At 43.5% G+C, this 21,452-nt stretch overlaps 1 protein-coding gene across 1 annotated transcript; it reads right to left on the bottom strand.

Moving 5' to 3' along the window:
• Nucleotides 1-17,443: 17,443 nt before the first annotated feature.
• Nucleotides 17,444-17,890, bottom strand: LOC114410656 (uncharacterized mitochondrial protein AtMg00860-like). Its single transcript, XM_028374608.1, has one exon. The coding sequence runs from the start codon at nt 17,888-17,890 to the stop codon at nt 17,444-17,446; it is 447 nt and encodes a 148-aa protein (XP_028230409.1).
• Nucleotides 17,891-21,452: the final 3,562 nt, after the last annotated feature.

The raw sequence follows: 21,452 nt of genomic DNA, 5'->3' as shown, positions 1-21,452 counted from the left end.
GGAACTGCTCATGAGCTCTGAGCCTCATCGGGCTTTGCTAGTAAAGGTCTTGAACGAAGCTCATGTAGCCCAAGACATCTCCGTAGGCTTTGAGGGACTCGTCAATAACATCACTGCCAACAACTATCTCGCCTTCGCTGAAGAAGAAATCCCTGCCGAGGGGAGAGGGCATAACAGGGCTTTGCATGTGTCAGTCAAATGCATGGACCACGTCGTGGCCAAGGTACTCATCGATAACGATTCTAGTTTAAACGTAATGCCCAAAAGTACGTTGGAGAAATTGTCGTTTAACGCTTCCCATCTAAGGCCAAGTTCCATGGTGGTCCATGCCTTCGATGGCAGCCGCTGAGAGGTGAGGGGAGAGATCGACCTCCCTGTACAGATAGGCCCCCACACCTGTCAGGTTACCTTCCAAGTAATGGATATTAACCCGTCTTACAGCTGTCTTTTGGGATGCCCGTGGATCCACTCGGTGGGAGTCGTTCCCTCTACACTCCACCAAAAACTAAAGTTTGTAGTGGAGGGGCATTTGGTCATTATATCGGGGGAGGAAGACGTCTTGGTAAGTTGCTCGTCCTCTATGCCATACGTGGAAGCCGCGGAGGAGTCATTGGAAACGACCTTCCAATCTTTTGAGGTAGTAAGCATTGCCTCCGTAGACTCCCTCTCTGGGCATCCTTGCCTGTCCGATACGGCAATGATGGTGGCCCGGGTGATGTTGGGGAATGGCTATAAACCCACGGGATCCTTGCCTGTCCGGAATGGGTTTAGGCAAGAACAACGGTGGCAGAACCAGCCTGGTAAGCACCAGAGGAAACCGCGGGAAGTTTGTATTAGGCTATAAACCCACGTAAGCGGACATTAGGAAAAGTTTCGCGGGAAGGGAGAGCAGAGGCCAAGGTTCGCAATTGGGATGACAAGTCAAAGGGGCCCCGCCCTGCCACATCAGTAGGAGCTTTATAAGTGCGGGTCTAGGACATGGAGGCCAAGTTGTCGCGATATGCAAGGATGACTCTCCGAGTGGGTCGGATTTGGTACGACCATGCCCTCCTAGTTTCCGACTAGGAAATTGGCGAGTGGAGGAGTGCCCGGACATTTACGCAACAAGCATAATGTAACCCTTTGTGGCTTTTAAACTCTACGGTTGGGCCTAGGCTTTAGAGTTTCCTTTTGTTAAGGCATTATGTCTTTTGTTCCTGAATTTATAATATAAAGATCTTTCTTCATCTGTTCTTGCGCCTCTACCCATTCTCATTCATTTGCATGTTTATTTTCTTTACGCTTAAAACGCCAGATCCGACGATGAGTCCCTCGAAGGTACTAATACCTGGGACCCGACCATCGATTTCAAGCAAGAAGCGGGTCAGACAGAGAGTGAAGAGGACGAGGATGTGGGACTTCCCCCGGAGTTTGAGAAGATAGTCGCTCAGGAGGACCGAGAGATGGGGCCTCATCAAGAAGAGACGGAAATAGTGGACTTAGGAACCGGCAATGGGAAAAAGGAAGTAAAGATAAGCACGGGTATGACCGCACCCATCCGTGAAGAATTGATGGCCCTGCTAAAGAACTACCAAGACATCTTTGCCTGGTTATACCAAGATATGCCCGGTTTGAGTTCTGACATCGTACAACACAGATTACCTCTAAATCCTAAGTGTTCCCCGGTAAAACAAAAGCTGAGGAGGATGAAGCCCAAGACGTCCTTGAAAATAAAAGAAGAAGTAAAGAAACAATTTGACACTGGTTTTTTGGCTGTCGCTCGGTACCCAGAATGGGTTGCCAACATTGTACCAGTCCTAAGAAGGATGGGAAGGTAGGAATGTGCGTAGATTATCGGGACCTAAATCGAGCCAGTCCCAAGGACAATTTTCCTCTGCCACACATCAATATCCTCGTGGATAATACGGCCAATTTCGCTTTGTTTTCCTTCATGGATGGGTTCTCCGGTTACAATCAGATAAAAATGGCGCCAGAGGATATGGAAAAGACTACCTTCGTCACCCTATGGGGGACGTTCTATTATAAGGTGATGTCCTTTGGACTCAAGAACGTCGGGGCAACTTATCAATGGGCTATGGTGGCTTTGTTCCACAATATGATGCACCAAGAAATCGAGGTCTATGTGGACGACATGATTGCCAAGTCAAAGACCGAGGAGGAACACCTTTTCAACTTGCGGAAGTTGTTCGAAAGGCTTAGGAAATATCGATTGAGGTTGAACCCTGCTAAGTACACCTTCGGGGTCAAGTCAGGGAAATTACTGGGTTTCATCGTAAGCTAGAAGGGGATAGAGGTGGATCCCGAAAAGGTGAAAGCCATCCTTGAGATTTCAAAACCGCGTATCGAAAGGCATGTCCGAGGTTTCCAGGGGCGTTTGAACTACATTGCCAGATTCATATCACAGCTCACCGTTATCTGTGAGCTGTTGTTCAAACTCTTAAGCAAAAACCAATCTGTCTGCTGGAACGAAGATTGTCAAGAGTCGTTTGGAAGGATCAAACAGTGTCTCATGAACCCTCCCGTGCTTATGCCGCCAGTGCCTGGAAGACCTCTCATCTTGTATATTACGATTTTGGATGAGTCGATGGGATGTATGCTGGGGCAACATGACGAGTCCGGGAAAAGAGAGCGTGTTGTCTACTACTTGAGTAAGAAGTTCACGGTCTGTGAAATGAACTACTCCCTACTGGAAAGAACATATTGTGCTTTAGTCATGGCGTCCCACCATCTAAGACAATACATGTTGAGCCATTCCACCTGGTTGATATCCAAGATAAACCCGGTTAAGTAAATCTTTGAGAAGCCTGCTCTCACAGAGCGGATCGCTCGGTGGCAGGTTTTGCTATCTGAGTTCGATATAGTCTACGTCACCCAAAAGGCGATAAAGGGAAGCACCTTTTCGGATTATTTGGCTCAATAGTTTCTCAACGACTATCAACCCATGCATCCTGAGTTCCCGGATGAGGACATCATGGCCTTGTTTGAGGAAAAGCTAGATGAGGACCGGGACAAGTGGATTGTGGGGTTTGATGGAGCATCAAAAGTTCTAGGCCATGGCGTTGGGGCAGTATTGGTCTCTCCGGACAATCAATGTATACCTTTCACAGCCAGGTTGGAGTTTGACTGCACCAACAACATGGCTGAGTATGAAGCGTGCGCCTTGGCCGTCCTGGCAGCAATTGACTTCAATGTCAAGCTACTCAAGGTGTACGGGGACTCAGCACTGGTGATTCACCAGCTGAGAGGGGAATGGGAAACTAGAGACCACAAGCTGATACCCTACCAAGCCTATATCAAGGAATTGGCTGGTTTCTTTGATGAGATCTCCTTCCATAATGTTCCCCGAGAGGAAAATCAAATGGTAGATGCGCTTGCCACTTTAACGTCCATGTTCCAGCTATCACCACACGGGGACCTGCCGTACATTGAGTTCAGGTGTCGTGGCAGACCCACGCATTGTTTTCTGGTGGAAGAGGAACGGGACGGTAAGCCTTGGTATTTCGATATCAAGCGATACGTTGAAAGCAAAGAGTACCCACCGGAGGCTTCCGACAACGACAAAAGGACATTGAGGAGATTGGCGGTCGACTTCTTCATGAGCGGAAGCATACTATACAAGAGAAACCATGACATGGTTCTGCTACGCTGCGTGAACGCTAAGGAAGCTGAAAACATGCTGGGGGAGGTCCATGAGGGCTCTTTTGGTACGCATGCTAATGGGCTTGCCATGGCTAGGAAGATCTTAAGGGCGGGTTACTATTGGCTCACCATGGAGAGCAATTGTTGTATCCATGTGAGGAAGTGTCACAAATGCCAGACATTTGAAGACAATGTCAACGCTCTGCCCTTGCCTCTGAATGTCTTGGCCGCACCATAGCCGTTTTCTATGTGGGGAATAGATGTGATTGGGGCCATAGAGCCCAAAGCTGTGAATGGACATCGTTTCATCCTAGTGGCGACCAATTACTTCACTAAGTGGGTCGAAGTTGCATCATACGCTAGCGCCACCAGGAATGTGGAGGTCAGGTTCATTAAGAGGGAAATCATTTGCCGATATGGTTTGCCGAGGAAGATTATCACGGACAATGGCACCAACTTGAATAACAAGATGATGGGGGAAATGTGCGAGGAGTTTAAGATCCAACATCACAATTCCACGCCCTACCGACCAAAGATGAACGGAGCCATGGAGGCAGCCAATAAGAATATCAAGAAGATTATCCAAAAGATGACCATGTCGTATAAAGATTGGCACAAGATGCTCCCATTCGCGTTACAGGTTACCGAACCTTAGTGCGCACGTCAACCGGGGCAACACCATTCTCATTGGTATATGGAATGGAGGTTGTGCTACCGTTTGAGGTGGAAGTCCCGTCATTAAGAATCTTGGCGGAATTCGGATTAAAGGAATCGAAATAGGCCCAAGCACGTTTCGATCAGCTTAATCTCATAGAAGGCAAGCGTTAGGCCGCCATGAGTCATGGGCGATTATATCATAAGCGAGTGAAGAACGCTTTTGACAAGAAGGTACGCACGCACCAGTTTAGCGAAGGGGACTTGGTGCTGAAGAAAGTCTCCCAAGCTCTGAAAGACAACAGAAGAAAGTGGGCCCTGAACTACGAGGGCCATTCGTTGTAAAAAGGGATTTCTCCGGAGGGGCCCTGGTGCTCACCAACATGGATGGCGAGGAGCTACCTTCATCCGTGAACTCCGATGTTGTCAAGCGATACTACACTTAGGATCTGGGGCAATTGAGGAAGTCGCTGCATGTTCTTTTATTTTTGTGTGCCCTTCTTGGTTTCCCCCAGGGATTCCTGTCCTCTGTAATTTTTTTCATTGCAGTATTTTAAAAGAAAAGAACGTGGGATTGAGGTTTCGGTCCTCACTTTGTGATTTAAAATATGTGTAGTATTTGATAACCTGAGCCTTTTCGCTCAGTCCATGGGATGCCCCAAGCGCTTAATTGAAACTAAACCCGACCAGCTTTCACTAAAAAGATTATTGCATTTGAAAACGCTTATGCATACACATACACATGCATATTTGTTATCTTATGACAGGAGCAGGATTGTCTTAGGCGATGGCCAAATATCGGGCCCAAATCCAAAGAGAGAGACAAATCGAGGTAAGTGGTAACACGACCATGGTTTGCTGCGCAATGCCATTTCCTGCTTTCAGGTACTTAGGGACGGACGTGAGTAGAGGCTAGGCCCATGATCGACGGATCTCCGTCCCATGCCCAGCTCCGAACAAGCGAGAAGCGCAACTGGGAGGGAACCTAGTATCCTTTGAATTCCCAGTTATTATTACTGTTGTGTATTTAAGGCTACCTGTGTTTTCACAAAAAAAAAAATACAGGGTTGGCTCGCCTGGGCGAGCACCCCTGCACCTGGAAACATAAAAACGAGGGGAGGGGGAGTTTCTCTCCACCCAAAACTCCCCTCCCTCATTCAAAAAACGCAGCACCCATGGGTTTTGCAGGTTTTCGCCCCTAGGCCACCATTTTTGTGCTTTTGCTTCCATTTTTAGTGTCTTTGGTCACTCCATACAAGTAATTGCACTATCCTTTGGTTTCTAGCTTTCCATTGATGCCTTTTATGCTTTGAATGGTACATAATTTGACCAATTCCATGAGACAATTTGGGGCAAGTTCATGCTTTGTTTCTTTGAATTAAGGGTTTGTAGGGGATGGCCTTAGGCCTAGGTTGTGTTCTGAAATGATGGGGCAAGCCACATTGCCCCCATTCCCTTGTTGTTGGTACCCAAAAGTGCTCGGTGAAATGCCTTAATGGTATTTTTGCCTAAGTTTGTAGATATGGCTTTTAGATTGGATTTGTGAATTTATGATTACCATTTTTGGATGCGGACAGCTTGCAAAAATTAGGATAAATGCCAAAACATGACTTGGGCTTAGGGGGGGGAGGGCAAGCCTTCGTTTGTTGAAAATACAAGAAGGCATGAAAGTGAGAGCATGTTGGTGAGGTTTCCCTTTAAGGCCAGCACTTGGTTTGGGTTGCACCATGTTTTCCTTGTACCTAGATAGTGTGAAAATGTTGTTCACCATGTACATGCGTATGTTGAATAGGTAGCTAAATGCTTTGAAAATGTGCATATATGTTGAAAATGGCACGAAAATGCTTCTCAAAGTAGGAACATATGATATGAAATTGCCTTTCAAGAATGTGAATGAGTAGTACAAAAACTGCTTTTCCAATGAAGGTGCGACATGAAATTGTTTTCAAAAGAGTGTAAACATGTGCGAATATATAACATGAAGTTGCCTCTCAAATGTACGAACATGTATGTGAATGAAGTGTGAACATATAGCAAAAAGAATGGGGTAGGTGGGTAGCAAAAGTCTTGGAAAATATGTATGGATAGTTTGACACATAGCGTAAGGAATTTATTTGCCAAAAAAAGTAGGTGCATCTTGTAGGGTGTCGTTCATCGAGGGAAAGATAGGTATAAATGTATGAATATCCTAGGAGAACCCGCACATTAACGTGTAAGCATTCCTTTCAAAATTCATATGGATGTTCATGCTTTGTTGGAAAAAGGGTACACTGTTTGGCTTGATCTGGCTTTTGTTTTGATTAAGTTTTTCTTGAACTAACTTTCTAAACGTTTTTGTAGGAAATGGCTCCGAAGAAACTCTCCATGAAGAGGTCTAGAAGAGATGCCCCAGTAGAAGGGTTCGTTGCCGCCCCCGAGTTTGATAGTCATCGTTTCCGAAGTGCCGAGCACCAGCAGCGCTTCAAGGCCATCAAAGGATGGTCGTTCCACAGGGAGAGGCGTGTTCAGCTCAGAGAGGATGAGTATACGGACTTTCAGGAGGAGATAGCTCGCAGACGTTGGGCACCGCTGGTGACTCCCATGGCCAAGTTTGACCATGAGATAGTCCTAGTGTTCTATGCTAATGCTTGGCCCACAGAGGAGGGAGTGCGAGACATGCGTTCGTGGGTGAGGGGTTAGTGGATTCCCTTTGATGCAGATGCCCTCAGCCAGTTCCTGTGTGACCCGCTAGTTTTGGAGGAAGGCCAATAGTGTGAGTTCAGCCAGAGGAGGAACAGGGCCGACGGGTTCGATGAGGAAGCCATTGCCTAGCTGTTGTGCATACCGGGGTAGGATTTCGCCCGGACCGCTGCAGGGAGGCGGGTGTGGATCATGTGCACCAGCATGACCACTTTGACCCAGACATGGATGACACTGCTGTTCAGCAATGTCTTACCTAGCGATCACAACTCCGATCTCCCTCTGCCTAAGTGCCAGTTGGTGTATGCCATCCTGACATGGATGAGCGTCCACATGGCCCAGGTGATTGCTGACGTCATTTATTTGTTTGCAGGTATGGCGCCTACCAGGCACCCTCTGGACCCAGATAAGTCCAACAGGGCCCTGGGGTTTCTGGTGCTGATCACGGGCCTCTGCTAGTCTTTTGGAGTTCCCGTCACCCCCAGTAAAGTAATTTGACCGCCGATCACCCGGTCCTTCATCGAGAAGTACTGCACGCCTAGGTAGGCACAGGGTGATGCACATCAGGCCGCAAATGCACCGCCACCACCTCAGCAGGCCGATCCTGCAGGGTCATTGGGCATGGAGCATTATCTACAGCATTTGGTTCGCCAGCAGGCGGCCAACCACCGTGGGCAGGTGCAGATACATGATTGTCTCTACCGGTTCAGCCTCAGTCAGTAGGGGCGGGGTTCCGTCTCTTTTGCATGCCCTACTCCGGAGCAGCTTGGGGCCGAGGTCGCATGGCCTGGAGACTGGCCCGAGGCCCAGGCAAGGGAGGAGCCTGCAGGATCCCCTAGCGAGCCAGATGAGTCCCATATGGATGAAGATATGACTGACTTGCTTGGTTTCTTGGGAGGGAGCGAAGCCACGTGACCAAGGTCACCGTACTTTTGTTACTAACATTACTGTTTTCTGTTATTGTCTATGATGTTACTAACATTACTATTTTCTGTTATTGTCTATGTTGTTACTAACATTACTGTTTTCAGTTACTATCTTTGTTTCTATTAAATTTGGCGTTATGGCTCTCAGTTATTTTGTCACTGTTTTTTTACGACTTACCATTTCGTGCGTTTTTTTCGTTTACATTGTGGTTAGATGTAAGTAGGTAGTGTGCGCCCTCATCCGCACGACCTTTTCAGAGAGAAAAAGAAAAAAAAAGTGGGGGAAGAGAAAGAAAAAGAAAAAAAAAGAAAAATAATAATAAGTTGTCTAGCTAAAAAAACCAACATGCTTTTGAAAAGAGATAACTTGCTGCTTTTCTTTGGAAAAAATTCAATGATCATAACCAGTTTTTGAAAAAAAATGTGTATACACCTGAAGGGTGAATGCTATGAAAATTTTCTTGAACACCCAAAATAGACTCGGATGAATGCATAAATTGATAAAAGAACATATTTTGGAAAACACTGGGTTGACTTAAATAGAAAAAATGAATCATGAGCCCTAGTGTCACATGACCATAAAAACTTGATGCTTGAGTGTCCACATAGGTGCGTGCATGACCAGTTTTGCATAAGATTTTACGAATCATCATTGTTGCATGTGTATCATGGAAATAATGTGGGACATCCCCTTTACCCCCAAACCGCTGGCCAAAACCTGACATATATCATGTCCAGCCTTTCTACAAGCCTTGAGCCAAAATCCCAACTTACCATAAAACCTTGACCCAGGGTGAGAATGTCAATCCTTGCCCTCGGAAGAAAGCAAAATAGAAAGAAAAATTCCCAATTGAAGAGTGAGAGAAAGCAAAAAAAGAAGAAAGAAAATTCCCGATCAAGGATCGAAAGAAAACAGAAGAAATATGCAGAAAGGTCTTTGGGCCAGACAACATCTGGACAAAACAGAATTGTCACCAGGTAAACAAAAAAAGAAAGGAAACCGCGACCAAAAGTGGTCCTCTCCCTTTGATTGCCAACCAAAAATCCTGTGCGTCGGTGGCTTGTTCACCTCACACTAAACAAAAAAAGAAAAGGAAAAGGCCAAGAACACTCAAAGCCACATTCCCCACAAGAAACAAACCGTTCCCAATAAAAAGTCCTATTGATCCATGATCACACATGTAATCTTTGATTTGATAGGAAATGATTTGCAAAATCAAGTCGTGACATATCTATGGTTCGAAATTAGGATAAAACACTTACTTGTGTGAGATTGATACACTTTGAGTGATTTTCTTCTATTTTTGTTGGACCCAATGTTTCCTCTAAATGGTCATTTAGAAACGAAATGCTAACATCCAAAATCTCATTTATGGTTATGAGAAAATTTCATCAGCATACTCTCCTTCCTCGATAAACACATTGTTTTTCATCCAAAAAAAAGCATATGTTGCTCTGATCAGTTGGAAGTTTTGTCTTTACTAAAGCATGTTCGCAATTTAGTGAGGAAAACACCGAGACTATTTTAGTCTTACAGCTATCTAGAACTACGTAGGTTTGAGTTCCTCATCCCAAATTGAGGATACGAAGGAGCAAGAGCCTCGCTTTTGTCGGCCGCCCCACAATCTCTGTCATACTGACCCTGAGCTCATGTGACATGTGGAGACAAATTATGGTCATCTGCGCACCTTTTGTCAACCAGAGGCGAGCGACCCGTTGACACGCAGAGACAAATTATGGTCATTATGCACCTTTGCCATCCAGAGGCGGCGGGCCCGATGACACGCGGAGACAAATTATGGTCATCCGCGCACCTTTTGTAACCCAGAGGTAGGCGAGCTCGTTGACACGCACAGACAAATTATGGTCATTCTGCACTTTTGTCATCCAGAGGCGGCGAGCCCGATGACATGCGAGGAACCATTTGGTCCCACACTTTTTTTCACCTTTTGTCATCCAGAGGCGACGGGCCCGATGACATGCGAGGAACCATTTGGTCCTGCACTTTTTTTCACCTTTTGTCATCCAGAGGCGGCGGGCCCGATGACATGCAAGGAACCATTTGGTCCCGCACTTTTTTTCACCTTTTGTCATCTAGAGGCGGCGGGCCTGATGACATGCGAGGAACCATTTGATCCTGATTTTTTTTACCTTTTGTCATCCAGAGGCGGCGGGCCTGATGACATGCGAGGAACCATTTAATCCCGCACTTTTTTTCACCTTTTGTCATCTAGAGGCGGCGGGCCCGATGACATGCGGGGGAACCATTTGGTCCCGCACTTTTTTTGACCTTTTGTCATCCAGAGGCGGCGGGCTTGATGACATGCGAGGAACCATTTGGTCCCGCACTTTTTTTCACCTTTTGTCATCTAGAGGCGGCGGGCCCAATGACATGCGGGGGAACCTTATGGTCCCGCACTTTTTTTCACCTTTTGTCATCCAGAGGCGGCGGGCCCGATGACATGCGGGGAAACCTTATGATCCCGCACTTTTTTCACCTTTTGTCATCTAGAGACGACGAGTCCAATGACATGCGTGGGAACCTTATGGTCCCGCACCGTTTTTTTCACTATCCAGAGAACATCAAGTTCGTAGCACGCGAAGACAAATTATGGTCGTCTGCACCTTCTTTTCTTCGCTATCCAGAGACAATCAAGCCCGATAGCACGCGGAGACAAATCATGGTCATCCACATGCTTTTGCTATCTGTTTTTCACTCTCGTCGTCCGGAAACGTTCAAGTCCAGCGACGCACGGAATTCTTCTCTGCTGGGCAGAGACGATTGGGTGCAATGGCAAAGGGAAGTGTCGTGGTTGTCCAACTTTTTTGTTTTCAAAACACTGAAGTTTATTGACACTTATGATGCCTTTTCTTTTCTTACTAAACGACAGGTTCCCCTGGCGGGGGTATTGACCGACCGAATGATGTTCCGCTCGAATAAAATTTGTGTCTTACCTTTACTTCCCTTTTATCTCCAATAAAAGACAAGTAAAGAGGGGCAACTATCATACCCTAATTTCGTCTGGGGACCATCTATTTGTTGGGATGCGACCTTCGCATGACCACTTCGAGGAACTTGACACCCATCGTTAGGCAATCCGTGAAGTTTCGCAACATGTCGGGAGTCGAAAGGAAGCATTATTGTGCAATTTGTAAAGTTCCGTAACATTCCAGAAGCCAAAAAGGGGATGGTTGCGTAATCCGTAAAGTTTCATGACATTACGGAAAGAAAACAAGTATCGTTACGTAATTCGTGAAGTTCCATAACATTACAGAAAAAGAATCAGCAAAAAAGGGCAAGGGGGTGTATTTAGTAAATAGGGATGTGCAAATAGCAATCAGGCCCTCTTGGGCCTTCCAGGATGTTCCAACAGAAAGCGGTGCCTTCTGGTGGAAGCAACCCAGCTCGCCTGAGCGAGCTGGATGGCAACCACCTCCTTCTTTTCCCCTATAAATAGGGGAAGGAGGGTAGAGAAAATTCGTTCAACCCTCCTGGTATCTGAGATTCACTTAAAATTAGTGAGAAAAATTGTTTCCATGAAGAAAATCCAAGCCGAGACACTTTCGTAACGCTTCCAAGACATTTTCGTGGGCGATTTTGCAAAGGTTTTCCACCGTTCTTCATCGTTCTTCGTTCGTTCTTCGTCGTTCTTCGGTCTTCAACCGGTTAGTTCCCGAAATCGAACCTTTCAATTCATTATGTGTCCTTAGTGGTCCCCACTTGTTTCGCGTGCTTTTATTTTTATTTCGTTAGCTTTTCGTACCCCCTTTTGATGTGCTTTAATCATTTATTTAAGTCATTTTCTCACCTAATTAAAAATAAAATAAATTTCCACCGATCATTTGAGTTGTAATATCTTTTAATCTCTATTAGAATAAAATCCAACTGATCTTTCACGCCCTAACCACGTTGAAAACCAAAAAGAGGCAAAATAATAATAAAATAATCAAAAATATCTTTGAATAATAAAATAAAAAAAATCAATTGGACGCTTTTCTTTGGGATTTTTCTTAATTGAATTGACTAATAACCAAAGTGAAACTAAGGCTAAAATTAACTCACAAATCAAGCTTTGTCATAAAAAAATCACTTAAAACCCGTTTTAAGGTCCAACGCCTTGAATGGTCCTCTTTGCTTTTATTTGGTTAAACGTGGACTTTTGAAAGCCTAAAGCCAACACATAACTTTGTCACTACTTTCAAGAAACCAAGAGATCATTAATGGTCCAATGCCTTAATGTTTTCTCTTCTTTCAAAAAGAATCAAAAGATCGTTTACTGGTTCAACACCTTAAATGATCTTCTGTTCAGTCAAAATATATCTTGCAAAAAAGATAAAAACAACTTAACCAACGTTTAGTTCTCGAAGAACTACGTAGGTCAGATTTCCTTACCACAATTGAGGAATACGTAGCAGCAAGGGAAACATCCTTGTCGACCACAAAAAGATAAAAAATACAAAAAAAGTGTAAAAAGACATAAAAATGTAAGAAAGGGAAAATAAAGCAATTTGAAGTCATATTAGCACACTTGATTAAAGGCTGGCGTCCCTTGTGACGGACGCGTGGGGTGCTAATACCTTCCCCGTGCGTAAATACAACTCCCAAACCTTTCACACTTAAAGTTCGTAGACCACACCTTTCCGGTTTTTCCGATGTTTTCCTGAAATAAATGTTGGTGGTGACTCCGCACATTTTCCTCCCATGGAAGACGCACCCGTGAGCCCTGCGTCGCCCTCCCGCCGATGGGTAGGTTGCGACAACACCTGTTTAATTGTTGCACTTAAAAATCCAAATCATAAGCATGCATGCATTCGCATCTTGTCATCCTGTAGATTGGAGGATGAATAAAAGTCATTTTGAGTGATGGCCAATACCACACCGAAATGAAGATAAGGGAAAGTGAAAGGTAATGCAGGCATTTTGTGGTGTTGTTTCGCATTTTTGTCACATGGTGTCATTTCTTTTGTTCAAATCTTAGGGACAAGTACGAGCAAGTGTTGGGCCCATGATCAATCAATCATCATTCCGCGTTCGGCTCAAGATGTTAAAGAAGTGCTCCAAGGATGCATCCTAGTATCTCTAATTTTTGCTCTTTAGAATTCCTGTTTTTATTTATTTGAATCATATTTGATTTTATTCAAGCTTATTCGCAACTATAGGATTTTTTAAAATACATGGCTAAGAATCCAAATTTTTGCAAAGGGGTTTTGCAAAAACAAAAAAAAGGGAGGGGTGAAGCCATTCTTCCCCAAAATTCGAAAATCACTAAGGGCTTATGGGAGTGCACGAATCCAGCAGCCCCAAGTCACCATTTTTGCATTCTTGCTTTCATTTTTGCATTTTTGTTCATCTTCTACAAGTAAGTACCGCTTCCCTTCAAGTTTTGGCTTTCCATTGTGGTATTTTAGTGCTTTGTTTGTCATATTCTTGGCAACTTTATGGGACAATTTATGTGTGAATCGATGCATTGTTTGCTAGATTTGGGGGCTGTATGGGATGGCCATAGGCCTACCTTGGGTTCTAGTATGAATTGGCATGTCATATTGTACCCGTTCCTCATTTTTTCATGCTTGAACATGCGCCCACCAACTGTTCAGTGAAATGCCTCAATGACCTTTGCATGTGATATTGTGAAGTTTTAATTATGGAATGAATTTGTGCATATATGGCTGTCATTTGAAGGGTGTGGGCAGTTTTAAGTTGTTAGAATAAAATTCCAAAAGCATGACTTAGGCATCTGAATCTAAATTTGGTCTTGGATGCAAAAAAAAAAAATGCATGAATTACATGAATATGAGAGCATGTTTGTGTGGATTTTAGACTAGCATTTGACCTTGCTGCACCATGATGGGCACCTTGCATCTAGTTAGCTAAAAGGCCTTTCAATATATACATATATATATATATATATATATATCATAAAATGATTTACAAAAAAGTATATATATGTATTTTTATAGATATATATCATAAAATAGCACATACACCAATGTGTGATTGTTTTCTAATTGCACGTTGACACTTGCATTTGATGGAAATAAGTGTGCACCATTCAAGTTTGTTTGGCTTTTGTTGTGTTTGAGAAAAATGAAGTGATGATTGGTATTTCATGCAAACTAACTTTACAAATGTGTCCTCGCAGGGAATGGCTCCAAAGAAGCTTCCAACTAAGAGGGCAAGAAAAGATGCCGTTGAAGAAGGTTCCAGTGCAGCCCCACAAGTGGATGTGGAGTTTGACGGACATAGGTTCCGAAGCGAGGAGCACTAGCGCCATTTTGAGGCAATTAAGGGCTAGTCGTTCCTCAAGGAGAGGCGGGTCCAGTTAAGGGATGGAGAGTATGTCGAGTTCTAGGAGGAAATGGACTCAGCTTGCATCACCCATGGCTAAGTATGATCCTGAAATATTCATGGAGTTCTATGCCAATGCCTGGCCCATAGAGGAGGGAGTCAAATACAAGCGCTCTTGGGTGAGGGGCCAATGGATCCCCTTTGATGAGGATGCCATTAATAAATTTCTGGGGCATCCATTGGTCTTGGAGGAGGGCCAGCGCTGTGAGTTTAGTCAAAGGAGGAGCTAGACCTCGGGGTTCGACGAGGAGACCATCAGCCAGCTGCTGTGTGTTCCGAGGCAAGACTTTGCCCGGAGCATGGCAGGGAGATGGGTGCGGACCATGCGCACTAGCATGACCACCCTCACATAGATTTGGATGATGTTGCTGCTCAGCAACATTCTCCCCAGTGGAGTCGCCAACTGTCGCAACCTATCCTTCGGCGGGAGGGCGAGCGAGACTCAAGGGTGTGTCTTCTAAAAAAGGAAAACACGCGGGAGTCGCCACCAACGTTTATTCGAAGAAAATGTTACAAAAAAAACTAAAAGGGGTCTACGAATTTTAAGAATAAAAGGTTCGGGAGTTGTTTACGTGCGAGGAAGGTATTAGCACCCCATGCGTCTGTCACAAGGGACAACAACCTTTAATCAAGTGTGCAAAATCATGACTTCAATATTTATTTATTTTTCCCTTTTTTATGTTTTTCATCTTTTGGGGTTGACAAGAGCATGACTCTTGCTCCTACGTATCCTCGAGAGCGAAGAGGAACTTAGACCTACGTAGTTCTTAAAGTCTGAAAGTTTATGTGTTAAATTATTTTTATGTTTTTTTTAATGATTGACTTTAATTACAAACAAAAGGTCATTTAAGGCATTGGACCATGAAACGATGAGGCTTAGCGCAAGACTGCGCGCTAAGCCCATGCATGAACATTCATCGAAAACCCAAAAAGGCATGAACACATTCAAAAACATAAAAACGCACTTAGCGCACACTTTTGACTTAGCGCGTTCATCAAAAAATGCTTACTTAAAACCCATAAAAGTATGAACTCGCTAAGCGCACAACAACAGCTTAGCGCATTCATCAAAAATCCAAAAAGATATGCATTTGTCGAGACAGTACGAACTCTCTAAGCCATAGTTGTGGCCTAGCAAGCTTAACACAACATTGCTAATAAAGAAATAATATGAATATTTTGAAAAGAGTTTGGACTTCAAAAACAATGCATGAACGCATATAGAAAAAAATGAAAACCATGATTAATCCATAGAATGAACAAAGCAAGTACTCATGCCTTAATCAATGACAATGAAAATAAAACTAAAGAGTAGAGATTCAATAAAGAGAATGCGAGAGAAATTTTCACAAATGACAAGGGAGTGTTAAGTGACAGAGGGTAGAGGAATGGGAGAGGATTTTAGAATTTTTCTAACTGCCTGCAGTAACAATTATAGCACTTAGCGCGAGAGTTGCACTTAGCGCACAGTCTGACAGTTACAGTTGCATTAATGATCCTTGCGTTTAGCAAGTGTGGCACGCTTAGCGCACAAAAGAATCTTTTGGTCTTCCCACTCAAAAAAATTTTAATGGCGCTTAGCGAGATGTCGTGGCTTAACGTGTCATCAGGATGTCCACGCTTAGTACAAGATGATGCGCTTAGCGCCTGGAGGCTTGTCTAGAAAGATATCAATACTTCATTAATCCACTTCACTAGCACTTCCTACACCCCTATAAAATCATAGTGAACATACATTACTATTGAAATTTTAACTAAAATAACAAAAACAATTAAAGAATAGGAAGAAAAGAGAAGAAATCTTGGGTTGCCTCCCAGTAAGCGCTTCTTTAATGTCACTAGCTTGACGTGAGATCCCTTCATGGGTCCTGGAGGTGGATGATCGTGGTTAGTCTCTCAATATAGCCACCATTGTAAATTTTCAATCATTGGCCATTAACAATCCAGCTTCGCTCACTTGAGGCAGGATCTAGCTGCTCCACTACTCCATAAGGCTTCACTTCTTTGATTGTGAAGGGACCAGACCATTTGGACTTGAGTTTACCTGGGAAGAGCTTTAGTTTGGAATTAAATAGAAGTACTTGTTGTCCGGGCTGAAATTTATTCTTTACCAACTTTCAATCATGGTACACCTTCATCTTTTGCTTGTAAATCTTGGAGGATTCGTAGGCATTAAGCCTTATTTCCTCCAGCTCTAGCAACTGCAATCTCCGCTTCTCATCGGATAAAGAGTCATCAAAATTAAGAAACTTGAGGGCCCAGTAGGCCTTGTTCTCCATCTCCATTGGTAAGTGATAGGCTTTCCCATAGACCATCTGAAATGGTGATAATCCAATGGAAGTCTTGAAAGCAGTCCTATAGGTCCATAATGCATCATTTAGCTTTGCAGCCAAATCTTTTCTTGAAGAAGAAATTGTCTTCTCTAAAATCCTCTTCAGCTCTCTATTAGACCCACAAAATCAATACCCCAGCAGTCAAAGACTTCTACCTCCATGATATTTTGCAATGGCATCTCATTTCTTCGAGAAATGCCTCTTATTCTCTGGCATTAGTGACAATGAAGCACATGATCATGAGCATCTTTTAAGATAGAAGGCTAGAAGAATCCAGCTTGTAGCACTTTAGCAGTTGTCTTGTCCCCACTATAATGTTCGCCATAAGGAGAATTGTGACAGTGCCATAATATACTTTTGGCTTCTTACATGGAAACTCATATTCTCAATAGATTATCTGCTCTAATTTTAAACAAATGCAAGTCATCCCAAACATAGAAACGTGCATCATAAAGGAACTTCTTCCGCTAATTCCAATGGATGTCGTTTGGAATAATACATGTAGCTTTGTAGTTGGCTATATCTACAAACCAAGGTCTTTCATTCACATGTAGAAGGGATTCATTAGGAAATTCATCTCATATTTCCTGCTCCTCTTGAGTTACTGCTTCATTGACTAACTTGAAGTGGTGGTCAGCCATTACATTCTCGGACCCCTTATTGTCTTTAATAACTATATCAAACTCTTGAATTAGAAGGACCCATCTAATCAGCCTTGGCTTTGAATCTGCCTTTGTGAGAAGATAATTGACTGTTGTATGATCAGTAAATATAATAACCCTAGAGCCCACCAAGTATGACCTGATCTTCTCTAATGCATAGACAATGGCTAGCATCTCCTTCTTAGTGGTTGCATAATGCAGTTATGTGTCGTTCAAGACCTTGTTGGCATAATATATGGCATGGAATAAAAGGCATAATATATGGCATGGAATAAGAGGCATAATATATGGCATGGAATAAGAGGCATAATCTCTGGCGTCACACATGAGCTCAAATTCTTTACTCCAGTCAAGGGCCACCATTATTGGAGCAGATATGAGTTTGTTCTTCAGGGTCTGAAAAGCTGTCAAGCATTCTTCATCAAGTTTAAACACTACATCTTTGTTGAACAAATTGCTCAAGGGCCTGATAATTTTGGAGAAGTCCTTTATGAACCATGTATAAAATCCTACATGTCCAAGGAAACTCCTAATGCCTTTTACATTGACTGGTGGAGGTAGCTTTTCGATGACATCAATTTTTGCTTTGTCCACCTCTATCCCTCGAGTTGAGATATCATGGCCTAACACTATTCCTTTCTGGGCCATAAAGTGACATTTCTCTCAGTTCAGCACCAGATTTTTTTCAACACAGCATCTTAGTACGAGCTCTAGATTGGTCAGGGAGCAGTCAAAAGATGGACCAAAGATGGAGAAATTGCCCATAAAAGCTTCGATACACTTTTCCACCATGTCAGCAAATATAGCTAGCATGCACCTTTGAAAAGTGGTTGGTGCATTACAGAAACAAAATGACATTCCTTTATAAGCAAAGACTCCAAAAAGGCATGTAAATGTTGTCTTCTCTTGGTCCTTGGGGTCCACTGCAATCTGATTGTACCCTGAACAATTGTCCAAGAAACAATAAAAGGCTTGACCCGCTAACCTCTCCAACATTTGATCCATGAATGGAAAAGGAAAGTGATCCTTTCAAAGGAGAAGGCTCGACCCCTGGCCAGGCAACCTTCTGCAGAAACTCCTCCACACTCATAACTGGTCGCTGCTGGAAGAACTGGGGCTGCTAGAGCTGAAGGGAGAGCAGAAGTAGATGGAGCAGAAGTTGGGGGAGCAGGGGCAGCTGAAGGAGATGGGGCCTCAAATCTTCTAGCCTTGGATTTTTGGGTCCTTGGAAAAGTGATCAAAGGGTCATCCAGGTTCCAACAATTCTTCTTAATATAAGCCAAATTAATTGCTAGGATGAGTGACTCATAAGTGAGAGAATCTGAGGTGACTCCTCGGGCCTTGCACAAGGCAATGATGTGAGATAGAAATCCAAGCCTCGAGGAGTTGGATTGAGCAATGAGCGAGATCTGTCCTGATATAAGTGCTCCTATGTTCAAGTCCATCTTCATTACTAGCCCATAAACTAACCTAGCCCTGTCAAGATTAACATCAGAGGTATGTGAAGTCGGGGCTAGGTTAGAATAAGATAAAACACTCCAAGTCTGCGCCATAGTTGTAAGATCCTTCCTAAAGAGCTTCCACGGCAAGCCCTCAGTGTTAAGAAGAAATCCCCTTCCAGGGATACACATTTGGGCTGCCAGCTCTTGAGGGTCTGGCCTCAACCTGCAGAACCTAGAGTAAGAAGGTAAGCGCTCCCCTTGCTCCAAGACCACTGGAGTCTTCAAGAAGGTGTTAAGGGATTCCGCATCGAACTTAATCAGGTGCCCTGGAACCCTAACTTGCTTTGGTTCTTTGTCCTCAAAGACATATAGGTTTGCATAGAATTCTTTAGTGAGCTCCTTGCATCAGTTCCTCCTCTCAACTTCTCTTCTAAAGTCATCAAACTCATTAATGTATAGCTTCACATTCCTCTTCGGAAGAATGTTCCGACCGAGGATGTTATCTGCGTAACGGTCCCAAGCATCCCTTGATACAAATCTGGATGAGTCATAACTGGCCTGGGACAATGTAGTTGTGGCTTTTCTCTTACGGGGAGCCATCTGTAAAACAAAAGAATCAAAACACAAGATTAGACAGTAAATTATTCAATTTGAAAAGAAGAAAATAAAACTGAAAATCAGTCTGGGCGCTTAGCGAAAGAGACTCGCTTAGTGTGCCTTAGGAAAAACTACTCATGCACTAAGCGCGATAGCCATGCGCTGAGCGAGTGATCACAGATCCAATTTTTTCTGCAGAATTGGCTTACTGAGCAGTCTCACTAAGCCCAATTCCACAAATTTTCAAAACAAATAAGGATTTGCGCTTGGCACGGCACGACGCGCTTAGCGCGACTACTCTACTAAACAGCACTGGCTTAGCGAGTAGGCTCGCTAAGCACAATTCCAAGAAATAGAAAAACAGAGAGATAATTGCGCTTAGCGTGACAGGGCTCGCTTAGCGCACAACAAAACACAGAAATTTCTAAGTGTCTGAGAACACATTACTCGCTTAGCGCACAAACGCGCTTAGCGAGTTCATAAGCAATTGAACTTTCAATCAGAGAAGATGAATGCGCTTAGCGAGATAGGGTGGCGCTTAGTGAGTTCATCTGAAAATCCAGATGTTCAACAGAAATGATGAACTTGCTTAGCGGAGCAAGGCGCTTAGCGCGCTCATCGCGATTTCCAAAAAAAGCAGGGGCTTCTCACCCCTCCACTTAGGCCCCTATTAATGTAGCTCCATTGGAGCTTGTAGGCCTTGGATCTTCTTCATCAATGAATTCCTTTGCTTCTGGAGGTCTGATTGCAGCGGAATAGTGAAGGAGAAAGATGAATGCAGACGCCACTTCAAGTAGAAGATGAGTCTAGACGAAGCTCACCACCATAGGAAGCCATGGATAAGAGCTTAAAGGTAGAAGAAGATGAATGAAGGGAGAGGAAGAGAAGAGCACGAAATTTAGTGCCTCTAAAGAAGTCTGAAATTTGAAGTTTAATTCTCAAATGATCAAAGTTGAAAAAATGCACATACATGACATCTATTTATAGCCTAAGTGTCACACAAAATTAGAGGGAAATTTGAATTTCAATTCAAATTTCACTTGAATTTGAAATTGAATTTGTGGAGCCAAATTTTGGAGCCAAAATTTCACTAATTATGATTAGTGAATTTCAGTTATGGTTCAGCCCACTAATCCAAGATCAATTCCAAGATTGTCCACTAAGTGTACTTAGGTGTCGTGAGGCATGTAAAGCATGAAGGACATGCACAAAGTGTGACTATATGATGTGGCAATGGGGTGTACTAAGCAAATGCTCACCTCCCCCTCTAAAATTTAATTGGATTGGGCTTCTACCAATTCAATTAAATTTATTTCCCAACACACACATCAAATATTCACATAGTGCATGTGAAATTACAAAACTACCCCTAATACAAAAACTAGTCTAGGTGCCCTAAAATACAAGGGCTGAAAAATCCTATATTTCTAGGGTACTCTACCTATATTATGGAGACCTAAATACAAGGAACAAATATAATGACATCCTAATCTAATATGTACAAACATAATTGGACCCAACCTTGGCCCATGGGCTAAAAAATCTACCCTAAGGTTCATGAGAACCCTAGGGCCTTCTTCAGTAGCTTTAGCCCAATCCTTTAGGAGCCTCTTGCTTATGGCTCTAGTGACTGGTCCCTTCCTAGGGAGGATTGCATCATCTATTAGGTCTTCTAACCCTAATCAAAACAAGCACATTGTATCCACAATAAAACCCTAATTCTAGTCTAACGAACAACTAACCTAACAGAACTAAGTATTAACAGAAATTCAACCTAACACTACTAAGTTAACTAGCCTAAATTTTGAAATTTGGAAATAAAATGAACAAAGTTAAGAAGCTTACTTGTGTTGTTGAATATGAGTGCAAAGAGGGAGCAAAAATGCAGGCAATGTAGGGAGATTGATGTATTGTGCAGAGGATGAATGCAATGAATGGGAGAAAGTGCTCAGAGGAAGTAAAATGATAACTGCCTAAGGCAGTTGCCTTATTTGCTGGCAGTTTCGAATGACTCGATTAGCGCATGGACTCGCTAAGTGAGTCAACAGGATGTTTAAGTTTTAAAGCTCATGCGCTTAGCGGATATACTCACTAAGCCCAATACAAAATTATGAAATTCCAGAGAAGTTTTTGGGCTTAGCGCGAAGGTACGCGTTGGGCGAGTTCTATAG

This window comes from Glycine soja, chromosome 4 (genome assembly GCF_004193775.1).
Source record: "Glycine soja cultivar W05 chromosome 4, ASM419377v2, whole genome shotgun sequence".
Lineage (NCBI taxonomy): Eukaryota > Viridiplantae > Streptophyta > Magnoliopsida > Fabales > Fabaceae > Glycine > Glycine soja.
This window is presented reverse-complemented; position numbering and strand designations above follow the sequence as displayed.